General features: G+C 47.6%; 10 protein-coding genes across 11 annotated transcripts; 5 read left to right on the top strand and 5 right to left on the bottom strand.

Annotated features, from left to right (window-relative positions):
• Positions 1–30: 30 nt before the first annotated feature.
• E1B28_009063 (uncharacterized protein) lies at positions 31–1,355 on the bottom strand. Its single transcript, XM_043153920.1, has 4 exons — positions 916–1,355; positions 787–859; positions 581–734; positions 31–523 (listed from the first exon to the last, which is right to left on the bottom strand). The coding sequence occupies exons 1-4, from the start codon at positions 1,239–1,241 to the stop codon at positions 363–365; spliced, it is 714 nt and encodes a 237-aa protein (XP_043009205.1). The 5' UTR covers positions 1,242–1,355; the 3' UTR covers positions 31–362.
• Positions 1,356–1,430: 75 nt separating this feature from the next.
• On the top strand, positions 1,431–5,746 carry E1B28_009062 (uncharacterized protein). The gene is made up of 9 exons (XM_043153919.1): positions 1,431–2,215; positions 2,279–2,774; positions 2,829–3,991; positions 4,047–4,526; positions 4,587–4,645; positions 4,701–4,823; positions 4,882–5,252; positions 5,311–5,498; positions 5,584–5,746. Exons 1-8 carry the CDS (start codon positions 1,588–1,590, stop codon positions 5,450–5,452), a joined length of 3,462 nt encoding a protein of 1,153 aa, XP_043009204.1. The 5' UTR covers positions 1,431–1,587; the 3' UTR covers positions 5,453–5,498; positions 5,584–5,746.
• Positions 5,727–6,799, bottom strand: E1B28_009061 (uncharacterized protein). The gene is made up of 5 exons (XM_043153918.1): positions 6,699–6,799; positions 6,466–6,640; positions 6,127–6,408; positions 5,971–6,069; positions 5,727–5,918 (listed from the first exon to the last, which is right to left on the bottom strand). The coding sequence occupies exons 1-5, from the start codon at positions 6,794–6,796 to the stop codon at positions 5,805–5,807; spliced, it is 768 nt and encodes a 255-aa protein (XP_043009203.1). The 5' UTR covers positions 6,797–6,799; the 3' UTR covers positions 5,727–5,804.
• A 45-nt stretch (positions 6,800–6,844) lies between these two features.
• E1B28_009060 (uncharacterized protein) lies at positions 6,845–8,884 on the top strand. 2 transcript variants are annotated; one of them, XM_043153917.1, is made up of 7 exons: positions 6,845–7,129; positions 7,183–7,287; positions 7,344–7,489; positions 7,554–7,706; positions 7,756–8,157; positions 8,224–8,391; positions 8,443–8,884. In XM_043153917.1, the coding sequence occupies exons 1-7, from the start codon at positions 6,869–6,871 to the stop codon at positions 8,807–8,809; spliced, it is 1,602 nt and encodes a 533-aa protein (XP_043009202.1). In that variant the 5' UTR covers positions 6,845–6,868; the 3' UTR covers positions 8,810–8,884. The 2 variants fall into 2 exon arrangements, with proteins under 2 accessions (XP_043009202.1, XP_043009201.1); XM_043153916.1 differs by having other exon boundaries at positions 7,344–7,706; positions 7,756–8,391.
• Positions 8,885–9,036: 152 nt separating this feature from the next.
• On the top strand, positions 9,037–10,948 carry E1B28_009059 (uncharacterized protein; the record flags this gene model as incomplete). The annotated part of the gene is made up of 3 exons (XM_043153915.1): positions 9,037–9,064; positions 9,115–9,251; positions 9,302–10,948. 3 exons carry the CDS (start codon positions 9,037–9,039, stop codon positions 10,946–10,948), a joined length of 1,812 nt encoding a protein of 603 aa, XP_043009200.1.
• A 271-nt stretch (positions 10,949–11,219) lies between these two features.
• Positions 11,220–13,442, top strand: E1B28_009058 (uncharacterized protein; the record flags this gene model as incomplete). Its single annotated transcript, XM_043153914.1, has 14 exons — positions 11,220–11,309; positions 11,367–11,474; positions 11,524–11,652; positions 11,706–11,865; positions 11,925–12,008; positions 12,063–12,082; positions 12,135–12,211; positions 12,261–12,384; positions 12,434–12,550; positions 12,606–12,611; positions 12,663–12,837; positions 12,888–12,994; positions 13,051–13,205; positions 13,265–13,442. The coding sequence occupies 14 exons, from the start codon at positions 11,220–11,222 to the stop codon at positions 13,440–13,442; spliced, it is 1,530 nt and encodes a 509-aa protein (XP_043009199.1).
• Positions 13,443–13,712: 270 nt separating this feature from the next.
• On the bottom strand, positions 13,713–14,636 carry E1B28_009057 (uncharacterized protein; the record flags this gene model as incomplete). The annotated part of the gene is made up of 3 exons (XM_043153913.1): positions 14,529–14,636; positions 14,212–14,454; positions 13,713–14,142 (listed from the first exon to the last, which is right to left on the bottom strand). The coding sequence occupies exons 1-3, from the start codon at positions 14,579–14,581 to the stop codon at positions 13,713–13,715; spliced, it is 726 nt and encodes a 241-aa protein (XP_043009198.1). The 5' UTR covers positions 14,582–14,636.
• Positions 14,637–14,878: 242 nt separating this feature from the next.
• On the bottom strand, positions 14,879–15,928 carry E1B28_009056 (uncharacterized protein; the record flags this gene model as incomplete). Its single annotated transcript, XM_043153912.1, has 6 exons — positions 14,879–14,997; positions 15,054–15,376; positions 15,446–15,606; positions 15,661–15,750; positions 15,812–15,862; positions 15,914–15,928. The coding sequence occupies 6 exons, from the start codon at positions 15,926–15,928 to the stop codon at positions 14,879–14,881; spliced, it is 759 nt and encodes a 252-aa protein (XP_043009197.1).
• A 391-nt stretch (positions 15,929–16,319) lies between these two features.
• E1B28_009055 (uncharacterized protein) lies at positions 16,320–16,712 on the bottom strand (the record flags this gene model as incomplete). Its single annotated transcript, XM_043153911.1, has 1 exon — positions 16,320–16,712. One exon carries the CDS (start codon positions 16,710–16,712, stop codon positions 16,320–16,322), a length of 393 nt encoding a protein of 130 aa, XP_043009196.1.
• A 253-nt stretch (positions 16,713–16,965) lies between these two features.
• On the top strand, positions 16,966–19,494 carry E1B28_009054 (uncharacterized protein). Its single transcript, XM_043153910.1, has 5 exons — positions 16,966–17,024; positions 17,074–17,220; positions 17,276–17,526; positions 17,583–18,102; positions 18,162–19,494. Exons 2-5 carry the CDS (start codon positions 17,153–17,155, stop codon positions 18,985–18,987), a joined length of 1,665 nt encoding a protein of 554 aa, XP_043009195.1. The 5' UTR covers positions 16,966–17,024; positions 17,074–17,152; the 3' UTR covers positions 18,988–19,494.
• The last annotated feature ends 5 nt before the right edge of the window (positions 19,495–19,499 follow it).

Genomic DNA, 19,499 nt, shown 5'->3' with positions numbered 1-19,499 from the left:
AGTAAACATGTGCTCACAATGATCCAAGTGTCAGACAAAATACTAGAATTATCATAGTGTAAATACAGATAAGGTATATGATGGTTGTTGTTACAGGATGTAAATTCGAATGTGTAATGAAAATAATAACCAGGAGCGAACCGTGTGAGCCAAATGAGGAAAATATGATGTGAAACTTGTGTAGAAAGTGGAAGTGTGACTGAAAAATAGATGGAGAAGTAACGAATGCAGAAATTACTCCTTCTTAAACGAAATAGTAAAAAGTTTCAGAACAATGAAATATATCAGCATGAAGCGGCTGAGAAGACGGGAGACTAACTGGAGTGATCGAAGGACGAACATGAAGGAGGGGACAGCTAATATCACACGGTATTCCTTCTGCTCTTTAACTTTCGTGATATAAGCTCTCTAGTCTCTTGGAATTTCGATCGCGGGGATTTGTAGCGAGTATCTTCAAACATATAAGGCGTAAGAGCAGGACAAAAACAACCCCTGCGTAGTATGTCCATTAAAAAGAAGGAGACTGATTACGCCACAAAATCAGCTGACGAAGAGACGCTTTGGCTGAGGAAGACTTTACCGATGATCTCAACATCCTGCACGGCGGGATGTGAGGTGAACTCGATATAGTTTGCCCCTACACCGGGGATGCAAGCATTCATGAATGCAGTGGAAGATCGCAGGACATTTTGGCGAAATGTGCCTTTCGGCTGATTCGTGTTGTAGTCTAGGAGCTGCACAGAAATTTCACATAGAATACTTATTAGAACTCGGAGACGTTCTTACAGTGAGTGAAGTGGCTGTAGCCGCCCAGACGTGGTTGGAGTCAAAGCGTGTTGGGATCGCAAGAGATTTTGGGCTGGAGTTACAGATTCATTAATTTCATGTACTTAGAAAATGTTTGAATGTACGTACAGGAGCTTAGTGTGAGCTGTATCAAAGAGGTTGGCGAGTGTACCGATATGCTCGTTGCCTATTTTGATATCTGGTCGTCTACCCTTCCAGTTGATTTCGCTCAGCAGTATTGATTCTGTCGAACCTCCTGCATATATCCGTGTTTTACGAATCGTCGTGTCAGTAGTCAACTGATACTCCGTTTGAGAAAGTGAGGAAGAGTGGGTTGAGGAGGAGGCATCCGACGACGCTAACCCTATCGTGATAACAGTGTATATCGTCTCACCGGTCGAAATGTCGACTAACGATGAGTTGAGCATGTCGGAAGAGGTAAGTCGCAGGATCATGGTGGTCAAAAGCTAAGAAGCAATTCACTGTGTAGAAACTCTTGTAGATAACCATATTATGGATTCGGGGCTTCCTAGTTGGGCGTTTCGTTTGTATCAAAAGTTTAGGGCCGGGATGTGGACCGGACAGGAGTGCTGAGTCAGCATAACAACTATCATCACGTGTTGATAATATTTGTAGTTGTTTGCATTCACCAATACCTGGACGTCCAACATACATTGAGATACAGTAGCCATTGACCGACCTACTGCTATATCTACCGTCCATCTGTCTCTCAAGTTGTTCACTCTGGCTCTCTTTTTTGAAGCGTAGCGTGGCTACCCTCCCCGTATTCCTTCCCTTGTTATGTCCTCCCCACCCCGATCCCCCACTTCTCGTTCCAGACGATACCCTCTACGACGGTCGCCCCCAGGTCATCATCAAGGTACAAGAGTTTTATCCTCAGCCTTGAAGCGCGTATCGATACCTCATCGTAAACCGGCTACACCATTGTACGTCGCGTCCTCTCATACCGAGGACGTGTTTCGACCCGTCCTCGTTCCACTTCAAGCCAACTTACGACGTCTAACCTCTCGCGTCCACCTGGTCGACAAATTTGAACCAGAGATGCATACTCGTATTGGAGGAAAGCGAAAACGCGTAGCGAGTACTTCAAATGAGAATTCTCAGACCAATGGGTCAGGGAGGCAGGCCAGGACTGGACGCGCTCCTTTAAAGAGGTTCAGGTCTAGCAGTTATACCAGTGAAGAGGATTACACTTCCTCTATGGACATTGATTCTGACCGCCCATTGCGCTGGGGACGGTCACTAAGACCTAGGCATCACAGCAGTAGTATGGAGATCGACTTGGAGGATGAGGATGAGGATGAGGACGACGATGAGGGCGAAAGCTGCCAGTCTGAATCAGTGAATGAGGAAGATGGTTCTGACGATGTTGCTCAGGGCGACGAGGACGAAAGTGATGAAGACAATAGTGCGTTTCGACTACGCCTCTGTAAATTCCCGGGCGTCTAACTAATTTCACTCCGTCATATAGCCGACGAGCACCTGCTCTCCTCTGCTCCCCTTCGTACCCTCACTCGTTTGCGTAAAGAAGAACTCATTCGCCTATACAACTTGGCTGGCTTATCAGGCAACGATGATCCTGAGTCGTTGACCAAATCACGGTTGGCTGAGGATATAATTGCCGCCCGCGACGATTTCGCATCACTGCCTCCGTCATCACCATTAGGACGGGGCGCTGGCTTGTCAGATTACTCCTCTGAAGGCGAATGTGAAGTGGAAGAACCTGAAGAAGAGGTTCTTGGAGCTAAGTTTTTGAGAAGAAGGGCTACTACCAATGATATCAGCCATGGGCCTGGGCATGTCAAGCGAAGTAGCGGCAACCCTAAACCATTGAAGAACCGTAGCTTCTCAATGGGTCATATAGACAACAATGGGCCTGCTTATGGCCATCAGCGCTCCACGTCTTCTGGTACCCACTCGAGGCAACGGTCTGCGAACGGCGAGTGTAGTAGCATTAACGTCACGCGGTAATACCTACCTTCTCCACATCCTCTAATCTTTCTGAAGGGTTTTATTTGTAGCTCCAACCGTACCAGTTCTCGCTCCTCTCCGACCAACTCATCCTCACACAATGCTAGCTCCTCCACTCATCAGACATCGCCGCCCGCACACCATTTGCGCTCACGTAAGATCTCAGCGCCTACTTTGACACTGTCACACCAACATTTGAAACATGACTTGAACTGCAAACGTTCCAAATCAAAGGAAAGTGGAGGTGGGAAAGGGAGGCGGAAGCAAGTAGAATTCACCGATGTGCCGTCTAATGATATCAAAGAGGGCGAAGAGAGTGATTTAACTGAGTTGGAGGAGCTAGAAGCACAATTGAAGGCCCAACCGAGTCCGAGACGACTGCGTAGTAGGGACAAACTATCATCCAAAGATAGTGGCTCCAAGGAGAGGATCGACTCGAAGGGAAAGGAGAAAGCAAATTCCTCGAGTTCGCAGTCTTCCCTTCCGCCTGTCGAGACCTTGGAAAACAGGAGGATAACACCCATGAGGAAGGCCAAGAGGCAAATTCGGAGTTTGAAGGAAGACAGCGAGGGTGATGTGGAAGAGGAGGTTGAAGAGGTCGAAGATGAAGGTGAAGAGATTGCGGAAGAAGAGGTTGAAGAGGGAGACGAAGAGGGAGACGAAGAGGGAGGCGAGGAAGGTGGAGAAATTGTAGAAGAAGAGTTTGAAGACGAAGACGAAGGGCGAGACGAGGAAGGTGAAGAGATTGCGGAAGAAGAGGAAGTGGATGAACTCGTTTCTACTGGTACTGCTACTCCACCACCTCATGCTCGACGAGTCAATGACTTGACTCGAAGGACGCCTCTCAGGAAGCGACTACGGCCGAGGAACAAGATTGATCCCAGTGACGGAGACGACGAGCAAGAAGACATGGAGGTGGGAGAGGAAGACGAGGAAGAAACCGATGTCGAGGAGGCAAGTGAGGAACAAGATGACGCTGACGCTGAATCCACTGCATCCACCTTGGTAACTCCCAAGAAACTAAGAAGTGGAAAGATTATCGGAGAGGAAGAAGACGGTGATGACGTTGAAATGGATGTGGATGATGAGGACGAGGCTGAGGCTGAGGAGGAAGCTGAGGAGGATGGTGCGGACGGAGAAGAAGAAGAGGGTGATTCTGAAGACGCCGAGGGTGAAACCGATGAGGAAGTTGTGATGGATCAAGAAGAAGATGGTCAGTCTCTATGAGTTTTCAATATATTTTCGAGCTGACGATATACATCTAACAGTTGACCTCACCGTTGCTACAGCCAAAACCCTAGTCCGCCTTCGACGAGCCGATCTTGTTCGCCTTTGCGAATCCCGTTCGCTAGAGCCCGTCGGAACAAAGGCCCAGATTGCTGAGGCCCTTCTTCAGTGGCGAGATCGACAGCAGAGTGACTTTTCTTCTCCATCGTCCACTGGCACAGTTCGTCCTCCATCAACCGTCAGACGCCGTCGTCATAGGAAGAATGCTAGTACCCCAGTGCTTCTACGCTCTCCAAATGATCGTGTTCACTTAGATGAACCTCGAACGCCCCCAGTCACTGAACAAGATAAGGACTTGGAGCTAGATTTGGGGGAACTAGGTTTGGAGGATAGAGAAATCCCCCCTGAAAAGCTGCAGAAACTAGAGAAGATCGGAAGTGGAGGATTCAAAGACGTCTTCATCGGCAAGTTCAAGGGTCGCAAAGTTGCTATTTCGGAGTTTAGAGGACAACTCAGCGCCAGTGAGCGCCTCTTCATTCTTCTTTTCTTTTCTTGAGCTCAGGCGTTCATGTTTCTGTTAGTGGATATCAAAGAATTGAAGCTTCTCGGGGGTTTCGATCATCCAAACATTGTCCGCTTTGTGAGTTCGTCTGTCCCGAATTTCGTGAACGCCTTGTTTATTCGACTTGTCACAGCTTGGTGTTAGTATACCGGAAAACACGCGAGAGACACCTGTCATGATCGTCAGTGAGCTATGTACAAATGGCGATCTATTCGATTATATCCGTAATGTTAATCCGCCAACGTTACACAAAGTGGTACGTTCAAACTTATACCTACACTGGGTCTGGGTTGTGATTTTGGTTTACCTATCAGCTCTCCATTATGCTCGATATCGCACGGGGCCTCGAGCACCTGCATATGCGAAAACCTTCTGTCATTCATCGCGACTGTAAATCGTCTAACATTCTCATTACCTCGAAAGGCACTGCGAAGATAGCCGACTTCGGTTTGGCAAAGGTGAAGCAGAGCACAAGGTCCATGGTAAGAAGTTTAGTGGGAACTGTGAATTGGCAAGCGCCCGAGCTTTGGCATGCACACCCAAAATATAATCACAAGGTGGATGTGTTCAGTTGCGCATGCGTGTATTGGGAGATTCTTCAGTGGCACATGAAGGAGAAGAAGTTCCCCTGGGAAGGGATGAATGAGCATGCTATCTACGAAATCGTTGGCTCGAAGCGGCAGCGGTGAGTTTTCCTGATGCCTAAACATTCAAATCTTCTGGATCTGATTACTCGTATCTAGACCCTCATTGACGGGTTCAAAAAAACAATGGTGTCCAGAGATTGTCGACCTTATAGAGAGGATGTGGGCTCACGAACATCAGGATCGTCCAACCATGTCTGAGGTCGTCGAAGCTCTAGAGGATATGTTGAAATTTTATTAATGCAGGATTGTGTAATCTATGGCCTTATGCGCTATGATTGCAGTTTGTGGGTCCGCGTTTTCCGTATTCCTGATAATTTTGCTACTAAAAACTACCTGCTCGATTTGATTCTCGTCAATTGTTTCTTGCAGATCAATGCATCTACAGTCAAGTTTACTTTTCCTTTCCGCTCAGGTCATTATCTGTTACATAGTCAACAACCAACCCAACCTGTATTCTATAAACTACATCGCAAATTATCAGTCACATTATACATCTTTGTATATCAACTATTATAACTGTAAAACCATCTAGTAGGCCATCGTACCCTTAAATTCTACCCTAAATCCTCCCAAATCAACATCAGTGTTCATTATGATGCCACTGTTTCCACGAATTTTGCCAAGGCGTCGTAGCCGTAGATTTGGCCAGGTGCATAGCGTTCGTACTGTGGTGTCTGCTCGTATGCGATTTCCGCCACCTTGATCTCAAGCCGCCAATCAGGACGAGGTAGATGCATCTGGGTATAGAAAACGTACCAGAATATCTGACGTTAATCCTTTGATGGGCGAGCCAACGCTACGAAACCGATGATTTCGATACACCTTAAGCTTTCCATGTGCACTATCACTTGTGTGCTAACGGTAACGACGATCAATTATTATCAGAGATGTAAGGTCAAGTAGAAAACGTACATGAAGCTCAGGTTCATAGATCCAGTCTTGCGATCCTGGCGGTGCTAGGGCATCGTACTTGACCACAGATGGATCCAAAAACGCCTTCAAAGGGTGACTAAATATGCGCGAAACTTCATCTTCTGACGCTTTTAGCTTATCCAAGACGCTGTTATCCGTGAGTAGTGCAATGACAGGAGTGACGACAAGCATGTGTAGCGAAAAAAAGGGCTCCAGAACACAAAGGGTGTAAATTGAGGGGCAGTTGAGGGGAAGGGCTACTTCTTCATTGGCTTCGCGGAACTGCAAGTATACCTGAGTAATTCCACGAATGAAGGAGGCGGGTACTAGCAAACGCACTGCTGCTTCAACAACATCTCTATCCACAGCGTCTACTCTTCCACCTGGCAAGGCGGTTTGACCTGCATGTGTCCGAAGCTGCTTTGACCGAGTGGTCAATAGCACTCTCAAAGTGCCTTCTTGCTCGTATATTAGTGCCAGAACCGAAGCACGGCGATTAATTGGATGAGGTGACCTGCAAAACCAATCAGCAACCCATAACAGTTTCCAGGCGTCGAATATGACTGACGAACAGATCTGGTGAGGCGAAGCCGTGTTGAAGTAGCCGAGAAATATATATTCTGTTCTCTTCGGTAAGACCTTGGAGGATTGCTATGGGTAAAGGCTGCATGACGGGGAGAGAAAGATCTTGTTCGCTGAAAGGGGCTCGAAACAAAGACGCGCACGTCCCTGCCCGTCCGTGATGCCTTCCACCACAGTCACAGCTTTGGTCGTCCGTGTCCTGATTGCGGTATGCACCCGCACGGCATTCCAACCCGATGAATACTTCCAGTCCTTGGAGCCTGCACATCATTTGGTCTTTGGTTACGGACATCTTACCTGGGAATGGCTCAGCCCTCGCCCAATTCGAAGCATAATTTACCCCGCACTGAACGTGCCTATTTATTGGTTATTGAAGATCACTGGCATAGATGGTTGGGGAAGATTCGGAGACGAGCTTGTGGTGCGTACGTTCTTAGGTGCGGAAAGAATAGGTACATTGACGCCAGACCACAGTTGTTAGCACCGCGGATTCTCCATGGCACATTGGCGGCGATGACAGACATAGCTATCTGTCATTTGACGAAGGAAACTATTGGAGATCGCTATGTCACGACTGCAGTACGTGCTTGATTGCAATTTGGATAGAAAGTCGCGTTCACGAGAGATTTACGCAGCTTTTTCTTTCATTAACGTCGCTCTTCCATAGTTTATCACTGTCCCGATCCCTATCAAACTCCTTAGAGACATCTCTGACAACAATCGCACTGTCCTTCTTTCCTTGGGACATCGGAGTACTGGATTTACCTAGAACACGCGGGAGGTAGTTTCTACTCGTGTGGGTGTCGACGCGGGGAACTCACGAACTCACGTCCAAAACGTTCTAGGATAAGAAGAATGCTGTTCTTCGCTTCTCTTGCATGTTTGGTCCGCGTTACAAATGGTTTTATCTGGATCTACATGACTGCTGTCTTCATGTGGAGAATTCGCGCTAGGAAGCCTCTTTTGGAGGGCTTCATTCTGGACTCAATTGTTACTGGGTAAGTCAGACCTTCGACCACAACCATGAGACTAAGACCTTTGTGCCAGCCTTCTTGCGCTGTTTCTTACATTTGTGCTGGACACACTCTACTACGGTCGAGCCACCCTCACGCCGTTCAACTTTCTGAGAACTAATCTTTCTGCGGTGTCACTCTTTTACGGGAGCAACCCGTGGCACTTCTATCTCTCTCAAGCACTTCCTATCCTTTGTACAACAGCTCTTCCATTTGTTACTCATGGAATTTGGTTGGGTGTCACGAGCCCTCATTCTAATCATCTCAAAGTGTTGATAGGACTCTCTTGTTGGACGATCGGAATCTACTCCTTGGCTGGTCATAAAGAATGGCGCTTCATTCATCCTCTACTTCCCATTTTTCACATCTGTGCAGCTAAATCGCTCGTCGACTGTTCACCGAAAACTAAGGATGGCGAAAAACTTCCTCTACCGAGGCGCGTATTGGGATTCCTCCTCATCAACGTTCCTGTATCGGCATACATAATCCTGCTTTACTGTAGCGGACCTATCTCCGTCATGACCTATGTTAGAAGTTTACCTGTTGAAGTCACCCGAAGTGGGGTAGGCTTCCTCATGCCTTGCCACTCCACGCCGGGCCATGCATACCTACATCGACCCCAATTGGCTCAGGGCGAGTTATGGGCACTGGGCTGCGAACCACCTTTACAGTATGTCCACTTTTGTTTCTTTATACTCTCCACCTCCTCATTTCCTTTCAGGAACCAAGACCTTGCAACATACACAGATCAGACGACCGTTTTCTTCTCCGATCCTTATCATTATCTAATCGATCGATTTCCAAGTATCGTCAATCCGTCTTTCCCAAAGTCTCCTTATCCTGCTTCCACGCCCAGCAGCTCACCTTCCCAGGCGGTGCAATCGTGGCGCCACGAATGGCCGATGCATCTCGTATTTTTTGGTTCTCTTCTTGAACGAAAAGGGGTGAGACATCTGCTTGAGGAAAGGGGGTATAAAGAAGTGTGGCATGGAGGAAGACCTTGGGAAGGTGATGGGGAAGAAAGGAAAGGTGGTGTCAAGGTCTGGAGATGGACCACGGGAGCTGGCTCCAGGCTGAATGGTTTATGAGTAATTTGAGTTAGTTTGTCAATGTAGTTAAACTAGGCGCCATAAATTTGTTTGTTTTCATATTTTGACATGGACCGCACATTCAAGCTTTTGTACGCTTGGGCAGCCGTTCGGCAGAAAGACGGAAGTTCAGCGTTCAACGTTTGACGTTCGGAACAAACTTCGAATTCAAGTTCGCGCCTGGCTCTAACCTGGAACTCACCACCACCACCACTACCACCACTATAATGGCCAACGTTCAATCGGACGTGCAAGGTCTGTTTTTAAACTTCTCTCAGGTCTGGTTCAACCTAAACTTTAAGAAGGTCTCCAGAATCTTCTTCAATCCATTGCTCCGGAAGCCGTGCAAGACGTTACGCCTGAAGCTCTTCAACGACTATCGGAGAAGCTTTCTGAACTGATGGGTGAGGACGTTGCGAGGACTGCTTTCTCTGGTGCTGATGTGTGTATCATCTCTTCCGTCAATGACCCTAGCTAACTAACTCAACCCAGCAAGGAGTTCCTCTTGTCGACATCACCGAGCCGGGCTCTTCCAAATCATCGAAAAAGGAAGTATCGTTAGAGGAGGAACCACCTTTGATCCCGCTCTCTTCATTATCACCCTTCGAGCGCGCAAACCACAGAAGAGAGCGGGATCGAATACTCGATCTACTGGAACAGGAAGAAGAACAAGGACAACGGAAAGCGGATGAGGCGGAAAGACTTGAAAGACAGGCTTCTCTGGAGAAACGAAGGGAAGCAGCCAAACCGGAATTAGACAAAATGAAAACGATGAAAGAAACTCATAAGAAGATGGGAAAAGCGTTGATGCGAAGTATGGCTGAAGCTAGGGAGAACGTAGAAGCGAAACCAAAGAAGGAACAGGAGGATGCTCTTGTGCATCAGCAAGTAGCAGGCACAGCTAGCTCACAGAAAAAGACGGTTTCGTTTGCAGATGAAGACGCTTCCGCGCCCCACTCTACCAGTCCCCCCAATGATTGGGGGGACCTGTCCAAGGGCAAATTACGGCCTTCACCGCTGCCTAATCTCACGGGCAATGACTCCGAACTTCTCATGAAGAAAAACGTAGTAGAAAGGATACCTGGTTCTGGACAAATTACCGGACAGCTAGAAACGAAAGAACGAGAAGCCGACTCTGAGCTTCCGCCTGAATCAGATAGCGACCAGGGGGACCATCCCGATACCGATCAGTATTTGGAGGTGGACGACTTGGACCTGGATTTCGCATTTCATCAACGAGAGATTGCTTTGGCGTATCAGGAGAAGCGCGGTAAAATCGGAGAGGAAGCTGCTTTTGCTCTTACATCCCTTAATCATGAACCCGACGAGGAGCTATCCTCAGGAAACTCAAAGGCCAAAATCTCTGCATCGGAATCCCGTGCAAATCGACTAGCTTCAGCCTCTTTAACGTCCGCCCCATCCTCATCGCAGTCCCTTGGTACTTCGGTAATCCCTGTTGCTGGCGCAGACACCTTGAAACGAGTGATACGAATGGGAGACATTGACGAGGGCGGAAGGCTTGTCGGAAGTGAACATGAAAGCGAAGATGAAGACCATGCGACGATGAATGAGCAGGAGCAAGAAGCAGTGCAAGAAGTAGTCGAGCTGCTGAAGAAGGGGCAAGTTTACAACATGGGGCCAGGCGGTGATCTGCACACCGTACCTCCCGGAAAGGTGAAGACCGCACCGTTCACGATGCCGACAGAACCCCCGCCATCGGTTGTCAAACAGAAAGAGAAGACTCCGTCAAAGTTCAAATTGGCCAAGTCACAAAATCGTGCCAGTACGAGTAGCAGTAACGAAGTTTCGGGCTCTAACACTCCACTATCGACTGCTGAGCGGTCGTCACCGAAGCTGCCTGGAGTTACCGAACTTGTGGTACCTTCCTCCTCATTCCTGAAGGGAACAATGGTCGAGGCTCCACCGTTTTTCTCTAATGCGGGTTCCAAGGTCATCGAATCGCCCTCTATATCCTTTCCAGCAACACGACTGCAGCGACCACCGGCTGTAATGGCGGCTGCTGTGAAGGAGAAGGAGGCTACAAAAGCGGGAGATGGAACTGGGGATGCACAACCACCGCCACCGCTATCAGATCGACCGCCGAAGCGAATCTCAAGATTTAAGGCTGAACGTATGTAGTCAAGTTCGATTTATATGTATATCCTCGTCGGAAGACGTTTTGAGTATGTACCCTACCTGATAGGCCTGTAACTAGTGTACAAGTCGCGGGCCGCCACAGCCGCTCTCTTCACAAGTAATATGGCATGTCCGCCGGCTGTTCTGTACATGTTCTCAACCTTCTGATCCTCCATGTGAATTTGAATTGGGTCAATCCCATGGTGGGTATGTAACTTGTCACTGGCAAGAGCAACCGTCGGCAGAAGTTCCCCTACTTTTCTATCAGTTCACGATGGTTCTGTCTATTCAAGTTGCTCTCGCCGCGCTACTCTCGGTCGTTTTGGCCTCGAAATGGTGGAACTATCGGTCTCACATGACGAAGGTAATGTCTCTTCTCATTCGTGCCATCAAGATGTTACTGATAATCAATATCCTATAGCTGGCTGCAATCCCCACTGTGGGTCATAGCGGCTTATTATCGTCATACCTGTCGGCTTATAGATTCATCAAACGTGGAGGTGCAATCGTTCAAGAGGGGTGTGATAAGGTGAGCTGAGTTCCACTTTCACGAGAGACTACTTTCTAACTTTCTCTAGTATCGCGGAGGGCCGTTCAAGATCCCTTTATTAGATAAATGGATAGTCATCATCTCTAGCACAGACATGGTGGAGGACTTTCGGAAAGCAGGTGACCACGAGCTTTCCCTCCAGGAGGCTTTCAGAGAGGTGGGTAAATATATAGCTTTTAGAACAAGCTGCGCTGATACCCTTATTCATAGACGTTCCACGCAGACCTCGTTCTAGGAAAACAACCAGCAGTGGATCCATATCATGTTGGCGTCATTCAGGGTGCGCTCACAAGGAACATGGCGTCCAAGTTGGGAGATTTGTATGATGAGCTTGCCGCCGCGTTCAATGACGAGATTCCTGCCACCAATGGTGAGAATCCCTTTCATTTCAGTCATATCGAAGGCTTACGCTCAAGTGTTCACATCCAGAATGGGTAGAAACTATGGCCGTAGAGAAGGTTCTGAGGATCGTGTGCCGTACCACTAATCGAATATTTGTTGGACTCCCACTATGTGAGGAGGTTTATTATTCGCACTCTCAGTACTCACACGTTTCTATTTGAATAGGCCGCAATGAGGAATGGAAGGTATTTTCGTCGAAGACACGATACGAGCACTTCAATAAGCAGCAGTTCTTAGGACATCGTCATTGACTATGCGACGCGTTGCTTTACAGCCTCACAATCCATCAATTTGTCTCCTAAATTTCTCCAGCCGTAAGTTATATCTCGTTGAACAGCCTTGTGAATTCATCGACGTTTTCAGCTTCGTTGGATGGTACGTGAACCCACGTCCTGCTAGCTTCAAACGGGCAAACAAGCATCTTCGGCCGATTATTCTCGATCGCCTGGAAAAGGAAAAGATGCATGGTTTGGACAAGGACGCCCCTGTAGGTTCTTTTTCCTTCGCCCGTGATGGAGTGTTGACAAATTTTGCAGCAAGATATGTTGACCTGGTTAATCAACAGCGGCAACGTAGATGAGAGACAAAGGCGTGATCCTGTAAATCTTGTGCTCAGTATTCTGACCACGAACATGGGTGCTATACACACTACTGTACGTTGATAGCACTTCTTTCTCGATCCTTTCTGACCTATCTTTGTTCACGTAGAGTATGGTGAGTCGTCCTCCTTACCGCAGGTATGAACAGCTCCACTCAACTTATTAGGCGTTCACCCACGCGTTGTTCAATCTCGCGTTGCGCCCTGAACTCATCGATATTCTACGGCAAGAAATCGAGCCGGTGATTCAAGAAGAGGGGTGGACCAAAAGTGCCACGGGCAAGTTGGATAAGCTTGACAGCTTTTTAAAAGAATCACAACGGGTTTCGGCCTCTTTTTCAAGTTCGTTTCCACCTGTCTTCTGTGAGACTTGATATTTATCTTTCTCAAAGTCAGCGTGCAGCGTAAGCCTTTGAAGGACTTCGTTTTCACCAACGGTATCGTTGTCCCCGCTGGGACTATAATCGTGGCGTCGCCCCGTGCCATTCATTTCAATGAGGCGAGCCCACATTGTCATCGCCCGTTAGCTTTATCTGCTCATCTCTAGAATCTCAGAGTAATTATCCCAACCCATCAGAATTCGACGCATTCAGGTCATATCGCTTGCGTGAGGCGGAGGGTGAAACAAAAGGCAAAAACATGAGCTACAAACATCATATGGCTACTCCCGACTCCAGCTATCTCACTTTTGGTGTGGGGAAACATGCTTGGTGAGCTCCGCTAATCTCCGTCAGTCTTCTTTCAGACATTCAACTCGGCAATCTTTCAGCCCCGGACGCTTCTTCGCGGTTACTGAGCTAAAGCTGCTCATGTCACATACCCTCATGTATTATGATTTCAAGTTCTCCGATGGAGCTGATGGACCGAAACGTAACGAGTTTGGAGGACGACTGAACCTCGACGAGACGACGAAACTCATGTTTAGGAAACGGGGAGATAGTAACTAGTTCAACGGTTGTTGTGGAAGTTTGACTTTGATATACCTTATCTATGGTTCCCCATTCCATCCCCACAAGGCTTGCCCGCAACAAATGCGACGGTCATGAAGTGGCTTCAATTTCGTTCGACGATGAAGACCACTCGAAGAGGCCACCAAATACCGGGCAGCGCGCAAGATGAACTCACCATTGTCCGCGTTGACACCCTAGTTGAACATCTGTACTGTGTGAATTGACTCCCTTCGCTCATGATCAGGGGATAGATGGCCGATGACCAAATCATTCTCCTTCAAACCCCTTTCTCTTCTCAGACTTCATCTCCCTGTATCTCTTGATGGCCTTCTCTCTCTCCTGTTCCATCATCATTTTCTGCGCCATCGATAGTACAGCACTCCCAGTAGAACCACCTGTGGATTTGGCTTGGATCTTCTCAGCACCTTTCAGTCGAGGCATCACTGGTGGTGCCTGGACGATATCATTGAGCCTCCTGGGTGCAGAGGTCGACAGAATTTGGAATTCTTTCGGTTTGTTGGCATGTTTGTCGATCGATATTGGGGTAAGCTCTTCCTTCTGACTCTCCTTGTTTCTATCCTTCTTTTCTCCCTTCTCTATTTGGTCTGGTCGTTGGTGCTTCGCGGCTCCTCTCATGGTGGCCAGCGATGTTTTCACAGCGCTTCGTACGAGTGGTCGCATATTGTCTTCAACTCGTCTGTTATAAACCAAAGAAGGAAAGAAAATCAAGTCAGAATAAAAGAAACGCAGGAGGAAAATAACGTGCTTGTTATAATGCTGTAACGATTCCCCAGGTAGAATCCCTGAAACCTTCTCTATTCCCTTTTCGTCTTTCTTTTTCCGTTTTTTCTTCGAACCGTCGTCTCTCTCAATACCACCACCTTCCAACTCTCTTTTTCTCTTTTTATGGAACTCCTCTCGAATTTTCAATGCATTAAAGACCCTAGCCGCAGATTTCGGTATATCTTCATCGTGTTGTTTTGTTTTGGTGGGTGGTAGGTCATGTCCTCTGCGCGTGAAAGTCACAGAGAAAGAAGTATTAGCTGAAATTGAGGATAGAAACGGAAGATAGAGAAAGTCTACCTTTCTGAACGCTGTTTCTCTCTCACAGACCTCTTAGCTCGTTTATGAGGCATCGAAATCAGAGTGGAACCAGCCGGAATCAGATCATGGCGAACAATGAGAAAACCATCAATGCCGATAAGTCCGCAATCGGCTTATCCAATGGGTCCGAAGGGGATGTAATTCATACCTATACCTATGCCTATCTGTGAGAGTACGCTATTCTCCACGATAGGGTTGTCTAAGAGCCCCAATGTTGTTGCCAAGAAAGTGCAGTCAAGTTTTCCCTCACCTCCGTCTCGAGTTCAAATTCAAAATGCTCAACGGCTCCGCCGCTACTTAGGGTCTTGTACATGTAAGTATGTACGTTATTAATGCTTGATCTTCTTACTGTTCAGTCGATCCAGCTCTTCCAACGGCGTCCTCCACGCTCCCTCGATAGGGCACCCAAGCATCTTCTCAGCCATCTGGAATATCTCTTCTTGACCATCTGACAATACGGCTCATTCGTTACTAACCCGAATATCCAATCGAAAAGAAACGCACCTCGTTCGTACTTCGAAGGACCGATCGTATCCAACCGATAACCCTCAGATCTCAACGCGGACCCCGGCATAGAATCGTGAATCCCAATCTTAACCATCAACCAATCCCAAAGATAACTAGACTTGGGTTTATACCACGGTTTAGACATGAAGAAGCAGGGTGTCATCACTGGCTCGTCTCCGTCCGTAAATTGCGGAAGTTTGGCTTGAACCTGGCTGTAATATGCTGAGGTAGCAGGTAACCGGAGGTATCGAGCGTAACAGGCCATGAAGCGCAAGGCGGAGTCGAAAAGAGTAAAAATCCATTTGGGTTGTTCAGGTTGCCTAGAAGGGTCCGAATTGAAAATGAAGTTTAGATCCTTTAAACAAAAATGCAAGACTGATAGGACGTACATCATAGCAACACGGATACGATCCTCAGTAATAGTAAAGAAACCCTTCCTGAAAAGGTTTTTGATACCAAAAGCCTCCGGGACCAAGAAGAATCCATCAACAGTCCACATGCCAGTTTCGACATTCGTTCGTGCTGGAACCATATAGTTGTCTTCGTAATCCTTTCAAGATTTCAAGAATCGGCAGATGCAATGCAGTTGAGTGACAGCCTTCACCTTTTCCCAATGCTGGAATTCTTCGACAGAGTTGGGTATGTCTTTGATGCCCATACGTTTGCCGATTTCAACCCAGAAGAGGAAGGACACCTAAATCGTGGTATTCGGTGAGCGTTGGGTGTAGAACGGGCATAAATGACTGGGTACACACATGCACTTCCAGAGGAGAAAAAGATCGCCAGCCATACTTTGCTGCCCATCTCTGTAAAGTCATATGAGATGTCTTTGGCTTCTAGACTTGAGAGAGACGCACGACAGGTTCAAACATGAAGAGAGCCAAAGTGTATAGATGGTCGTCGTTCTTCTGGGAAAGGGGTAATATTTTCAACGGGGACGGTCGATGAATGCATGAAGTTGCGTACGATCTTGTAGCGAGAATGGATCCAGTTCGTGCGTGCTATTGCAAGGTTCGCTCAAGGATCTTGTGAGATGGGTTTCTCTGCTCCTAACCCTACTTGCCGGGCGAGACCGTTGATGGGGCACGCTAGCCACGTCGCTGGTGGGAGTCGAGGTAAAAAAATAATTTACTATTATCGGTGTATGAATGTAGGCCCACATGTCAAGATGAATGTCTGGTAATAACGAAGAGTTGGCTTTGGCTTTCCCTCAAGTGCCAACGACTCACATCTGCATGACGCCTCGCAATGTTATCCGCAGACTTAACGGTCGAGGCGAGGAGTTTGGATATGGATGGCTGGAGAGATGTTGCTACGTGGTGAAGACTGAAGAGGATGAGCTCTGCTTACAATGGCATCCGTTTTGAAGATGACGAAAGCGGTGGATAATTCCATCACCGAGGGCATCTCGTATCGACTTAATATCCAAAGTATCTCCTGTGCATCATCTGCATTCAGGGTTCCTGCTTGGTACTTGGGTCCATAGACGCGATGAATATGGTTGTATCGTCTCCATCGGAAAGCTCTAACGGTGGCAATCCAAGCAAGGAGAGCGAAGCATAGTACGTTTACACTAGGCCACGGAAGAGACCCAGAACGAATTGGGGATGTAAATGAGCTGTCCAATCTGGTGAGTATATCGGAGAGGTTGAGCATTGTGGCATGCACCTGAAAGGCCTTGGTATAAAACATATGGTTCAATACAGTAGAAAGGAATGTTGACGTTGACCGTAATACCCGTCGCAATGATGTCCCATCACGATGCAGTTTGCAACACTTTCACTTGAGGCCGTTCAGTGATGAAGTAATACTTGGAGAGGAAACAAAGGCGGTCTAGAATCGGTCTTGAGCTTCAGAATCATATTGCGGTGGCAACAACGTGACAAATTGAATCCGTGACATCGCCGCGGCGACATTACTTGACATGAATCCTCGGAGTCGCCTTCAAACAATGGGAATCTCAAATGAGTTCGCCTTTGTTCTCTCTTTTGCCATTATCTAGCCTGAATTTACGTAGTGATTTCCCTTACTCGTTTCCTCCCTTCTAATACTCATTAAATTCCAACCACGACCTGCCAGCGACTCTCCTTCCAGCGATGGCCGTCTCAATAGAAATTGTCCCTTTCTCAAGTAATGTCGATATGTATGGTAAGGCAGACGCTGGGTGAGTGCAATTGTACCCCATATTGCTCTTCCAACCATTCTGACCACAGTGGCAGCTTTGCATACTCTCTTTCGGGCCATGTTTCAGTATCAATATCACCTTCATGTTTCGCCTTCAAACGATATCGGAAAACGGACTTACTTCTCCAATCTCTCGAACTCACATTTGAGGGCCAGAACGAAATGCACTCTGACGCCATGGGCTATTCCTCTGCCCGACTTTGTCGCATCACAAAGGAATTAGTACCACAAGAACCAGTACTCTTGAGCAACGAAGGAATTGGAACTAGCAATGTCAATGAGCCTTGTGAGTTCAGGTTGTCTTCGACGATCATGCGACCGTTGATCAACTTTCCATCGCAGGCCGTTGGAACATAATATTCAGTCTCACGATACCAGGTTGGCTTCCGGCATCGACGGGATATGGGTCCGATGGTACTCTCGGCGTATCTTACAATCTTTTTGCAACCGCAAAATTTTTGATCGACTCACATTCTCACCGTGACTCCTGGTCGACTGGCATCTCCTCTTTGTATTCATCGCTCTGCTCTCCCGAACGTGTTATTAAAGCCGAGAAGGCAATCCTCGTGCGGCGTTTTCCCTCGCCACCTTTACCATCGAACGAAGATTGTGCAGTTGAGGATGCAACTTTCTACATTAAACCCGACGTTCAGCCTCCCGATGAAAATGCCAAGGTGTTTATACCGTTAGACGTGTGGAGCAAACTCCAGATCTTGGTGTCTATCCCAGAGTATACAGATATAAAGAGCCACGAGCTACCTTTCACACTGAGACTTAGGACTAAGAACATGAAGGTAGAAGATCGGAAGAGGATACAGCTTTTGGGGTTCTCGGTCAACGTATATCAAAAGGAAAAATGCAGGTAAGACGTTTTTCCCTCTTCGCTCATGTGGGCAATAACTTAACGGCTCTCGCTCTCAGGCAACACCCGTCTCATGAATACGTCAATCGTTATCCTCTTCCTCCTGCCTCTGAACAACCCCCAAATCTTCCCCTAAACCGGCCTCACCGCCTGGGTTATGTCTTTGACAGTCTCTGCATCCCTCTCCCTCACGGCCATCGCGAGCAGATTTGTACCGTCTCTCTTCTCTCTCCCACATCAAATGGTCAATATCAAGCGGAAGGACCGAATTATGTATTTGCTGATGGCGAAACCGAGTCCACCTCCTGGTTCACTCTGCAGTGCGTCATACCTCTCTCTCCAGCCGACGCCACACACGACATTGCCGATGATGCAACATCGCCTTGGGCAGGTCAGACAATAGCAAGGAGACCGACTTTCTCTAGTCCGCTTTTGAGCGTACGCCACCAGGTTTCCATTAGATTATCGCTTGGATACGATTATCCTGACCTCGAAGAAACGGCTTGGGAGGCCTTTACATTCAATGTTCCCATACGATTCGAGTCTGTCGCTCCGAAACCCGCAAAGCCGACGATCTCATCGAGCTTATCGTTGTTCGCGTCGACGGTGACGGGAGAGGCCATCACCCTCGAGGAGGAGGAAGGATTAGCGTCCTCCTCGTCGCCTCCTGTCTTGCCGGCGTATTCGGAATTGTTCTATTCGAATGGGGACAGGAAGTTGGATCCTACGCCGTTACCCTTGTATTCTCCACCTGGTGTGCCGGTTCCTGCTACCACAGAACTCACGTCGACCAGCCCGCAACCTTCTAACGAGGTTTCTAGTCACGAAAAGGGCACCTGTGATTTGAGGAGCCCCTCTAATGACCATAACCTATGCGCATCATGAGTTCCATACACCACTCTTCATTCGTTCTTCATTTTCGAGTTTGTTTTCTACTCAATTGCACCCCTGTTTTCAACTACTTCATATTGGTTCTCTCATTTATGGCTCCTTCATGATCGTCATTGCCATCACATATATTCCTTCGGAATGCTTTCCGAGTCGATGGGTTTTTAGATTGCTCAGGCATAGAGCCTCTAGAACTTTTAATCATCTGCTTAATGGTCTTAATGTGTTCTTATAGTTGTACCACTATTCTCTAGTTTTGCCGTGTTCCAAGTCATCTGTATCAATTTTGGTCTACCACTAGTGGATTCATATGGTGTCGCCATCTAACGTTCGAAACAGATTTATGTGAAGATAAAGTTTTCTTAATGAAGTGAGTCACCAACTAAAATCTAATGATCAGGCGACCAAGAGGTGGTTCATACTATGAGAAGATTGCTTAGGGAGCACGAACAACCTGTTTGAAGGTAAAGGGAAGTGGACCTATTTCATCCTCCCGCGTACTCGGACTT

This window comes from Marasmius oreades, chromosome 5 (assembly GCF_018924745.1).
Source record: "Marasmius oreades isolate 03SP1 chromosome 5, whole genome shotgun sequence".
Classification (NCBI taxonomy): Eukaryota; Fungi; Basidiomycota; class Agaricomycetes; order Agaricales; family Marasmiaceae; genus Marasmius; species Marasmius oreades.
This window is presented reverse-complemented; position numbering and strand designations above follow the sequence as displayed.

Coding starts and splice junctions, on each gene's coding strand:
- E1B28_009063 (XM_043153920.1), bottom strand. CDS start 1,241: ATGATCCTGCGACTTACCTCTTCCGACATGCTCAACTCATCGTTAGTC. Junction 860..915: donor ACAGCTCACACTAAGCTCCT/GTACGTACATTC, acceptor CTGTAACTCCAG/CCCAAAATCTCTTGCGATCC. Junction 524..580: donor GCAGGATGTTGAGATCATCG/GTAAAGTCTTCC, acceptor TGGCGTAATCAG/TCTCCTTCTTTTTAATGGAC.
- E1B28_009062 (XM_043153919.1), top strand. CDS start 1,588: ATGTCCTCCCCACCCCGATCCCCCACTTCTCGTTCCAGACGATACCCT. Junction 2,775..2,828: donor AGTAGCATTAACGTCACGCG/GTAATACCTACC, acceptor TTTTATTTGTAG/CTCCAACCGTACCAGTTCTC. Junction 4,646..4,700: donor ATCCAAACATTGTCCGCTTT/GTGAGTTCGTCT, acceptor GACTTGTCACAG/CTTGGTGTTAGTATACCGGA.
- E1B28_009061 (XM_043153918.1), bottom strand. CDS start 6,796: ATGCAGCCTTTACCCATAGCAATCCTCCAAGGTCTTACCGAAGAGAAC. Junction 6,641..6,698: donor GGCTTCGCCTCACCAGATCT/GTTCGTCAGTCA, acceptor TTGGTTTTGCAG/GTCACCTCATCCAATTAATC. Junction 6,409..6,465: donor GAGATGTTGTTGAAGCAGCA/GTGCGTTTGCTA, acceptor GTATACTTGCAG/TTCCGCGAAGCCAATGAAGA.
- E1B28_009060 (XM_043153917.1), top strand. CDS start 6,869: ATGCCTTCCACCACAGTCACAGCTTTGGTCGTCCGTGTCCTGATTGCG. Junction 8,158..8,223: donor GAAAAACTTCCTCTACCGAG/GCGCGTATTGGG, acceptor GCTTTACTGTAG/CGGACCTATCTCCGTCATGA. Junction 8,392..8,442: donor GGCTGCGAACCACCTTTACA/GTATGTCCACTT, acceptor ATTTCCTTTCAG/GAACCAAGACCTTGCAACAT.
- E1B28_009054 (XM_043153910.1), top strand. CDS start 17,153: ATGGCCGTCTCAATAGAAATTGTCCCTTTCTCAAGTAATGTCGATATG. Junction 17,221..17,275: donor TATGGTAAGGCAGACGCTGG/GTGAGTGCAATT, acceptor CCACAGTGGCAG/CTTTGCATACTCTCTTTCGG. Junction 18,103..18,161: donor TATCAAAAGGAAAAATGCAG/GTAAGACGTTTT, acceptor TCTCGCTCTCAG/GCAACACCCGTCTCATGAAT.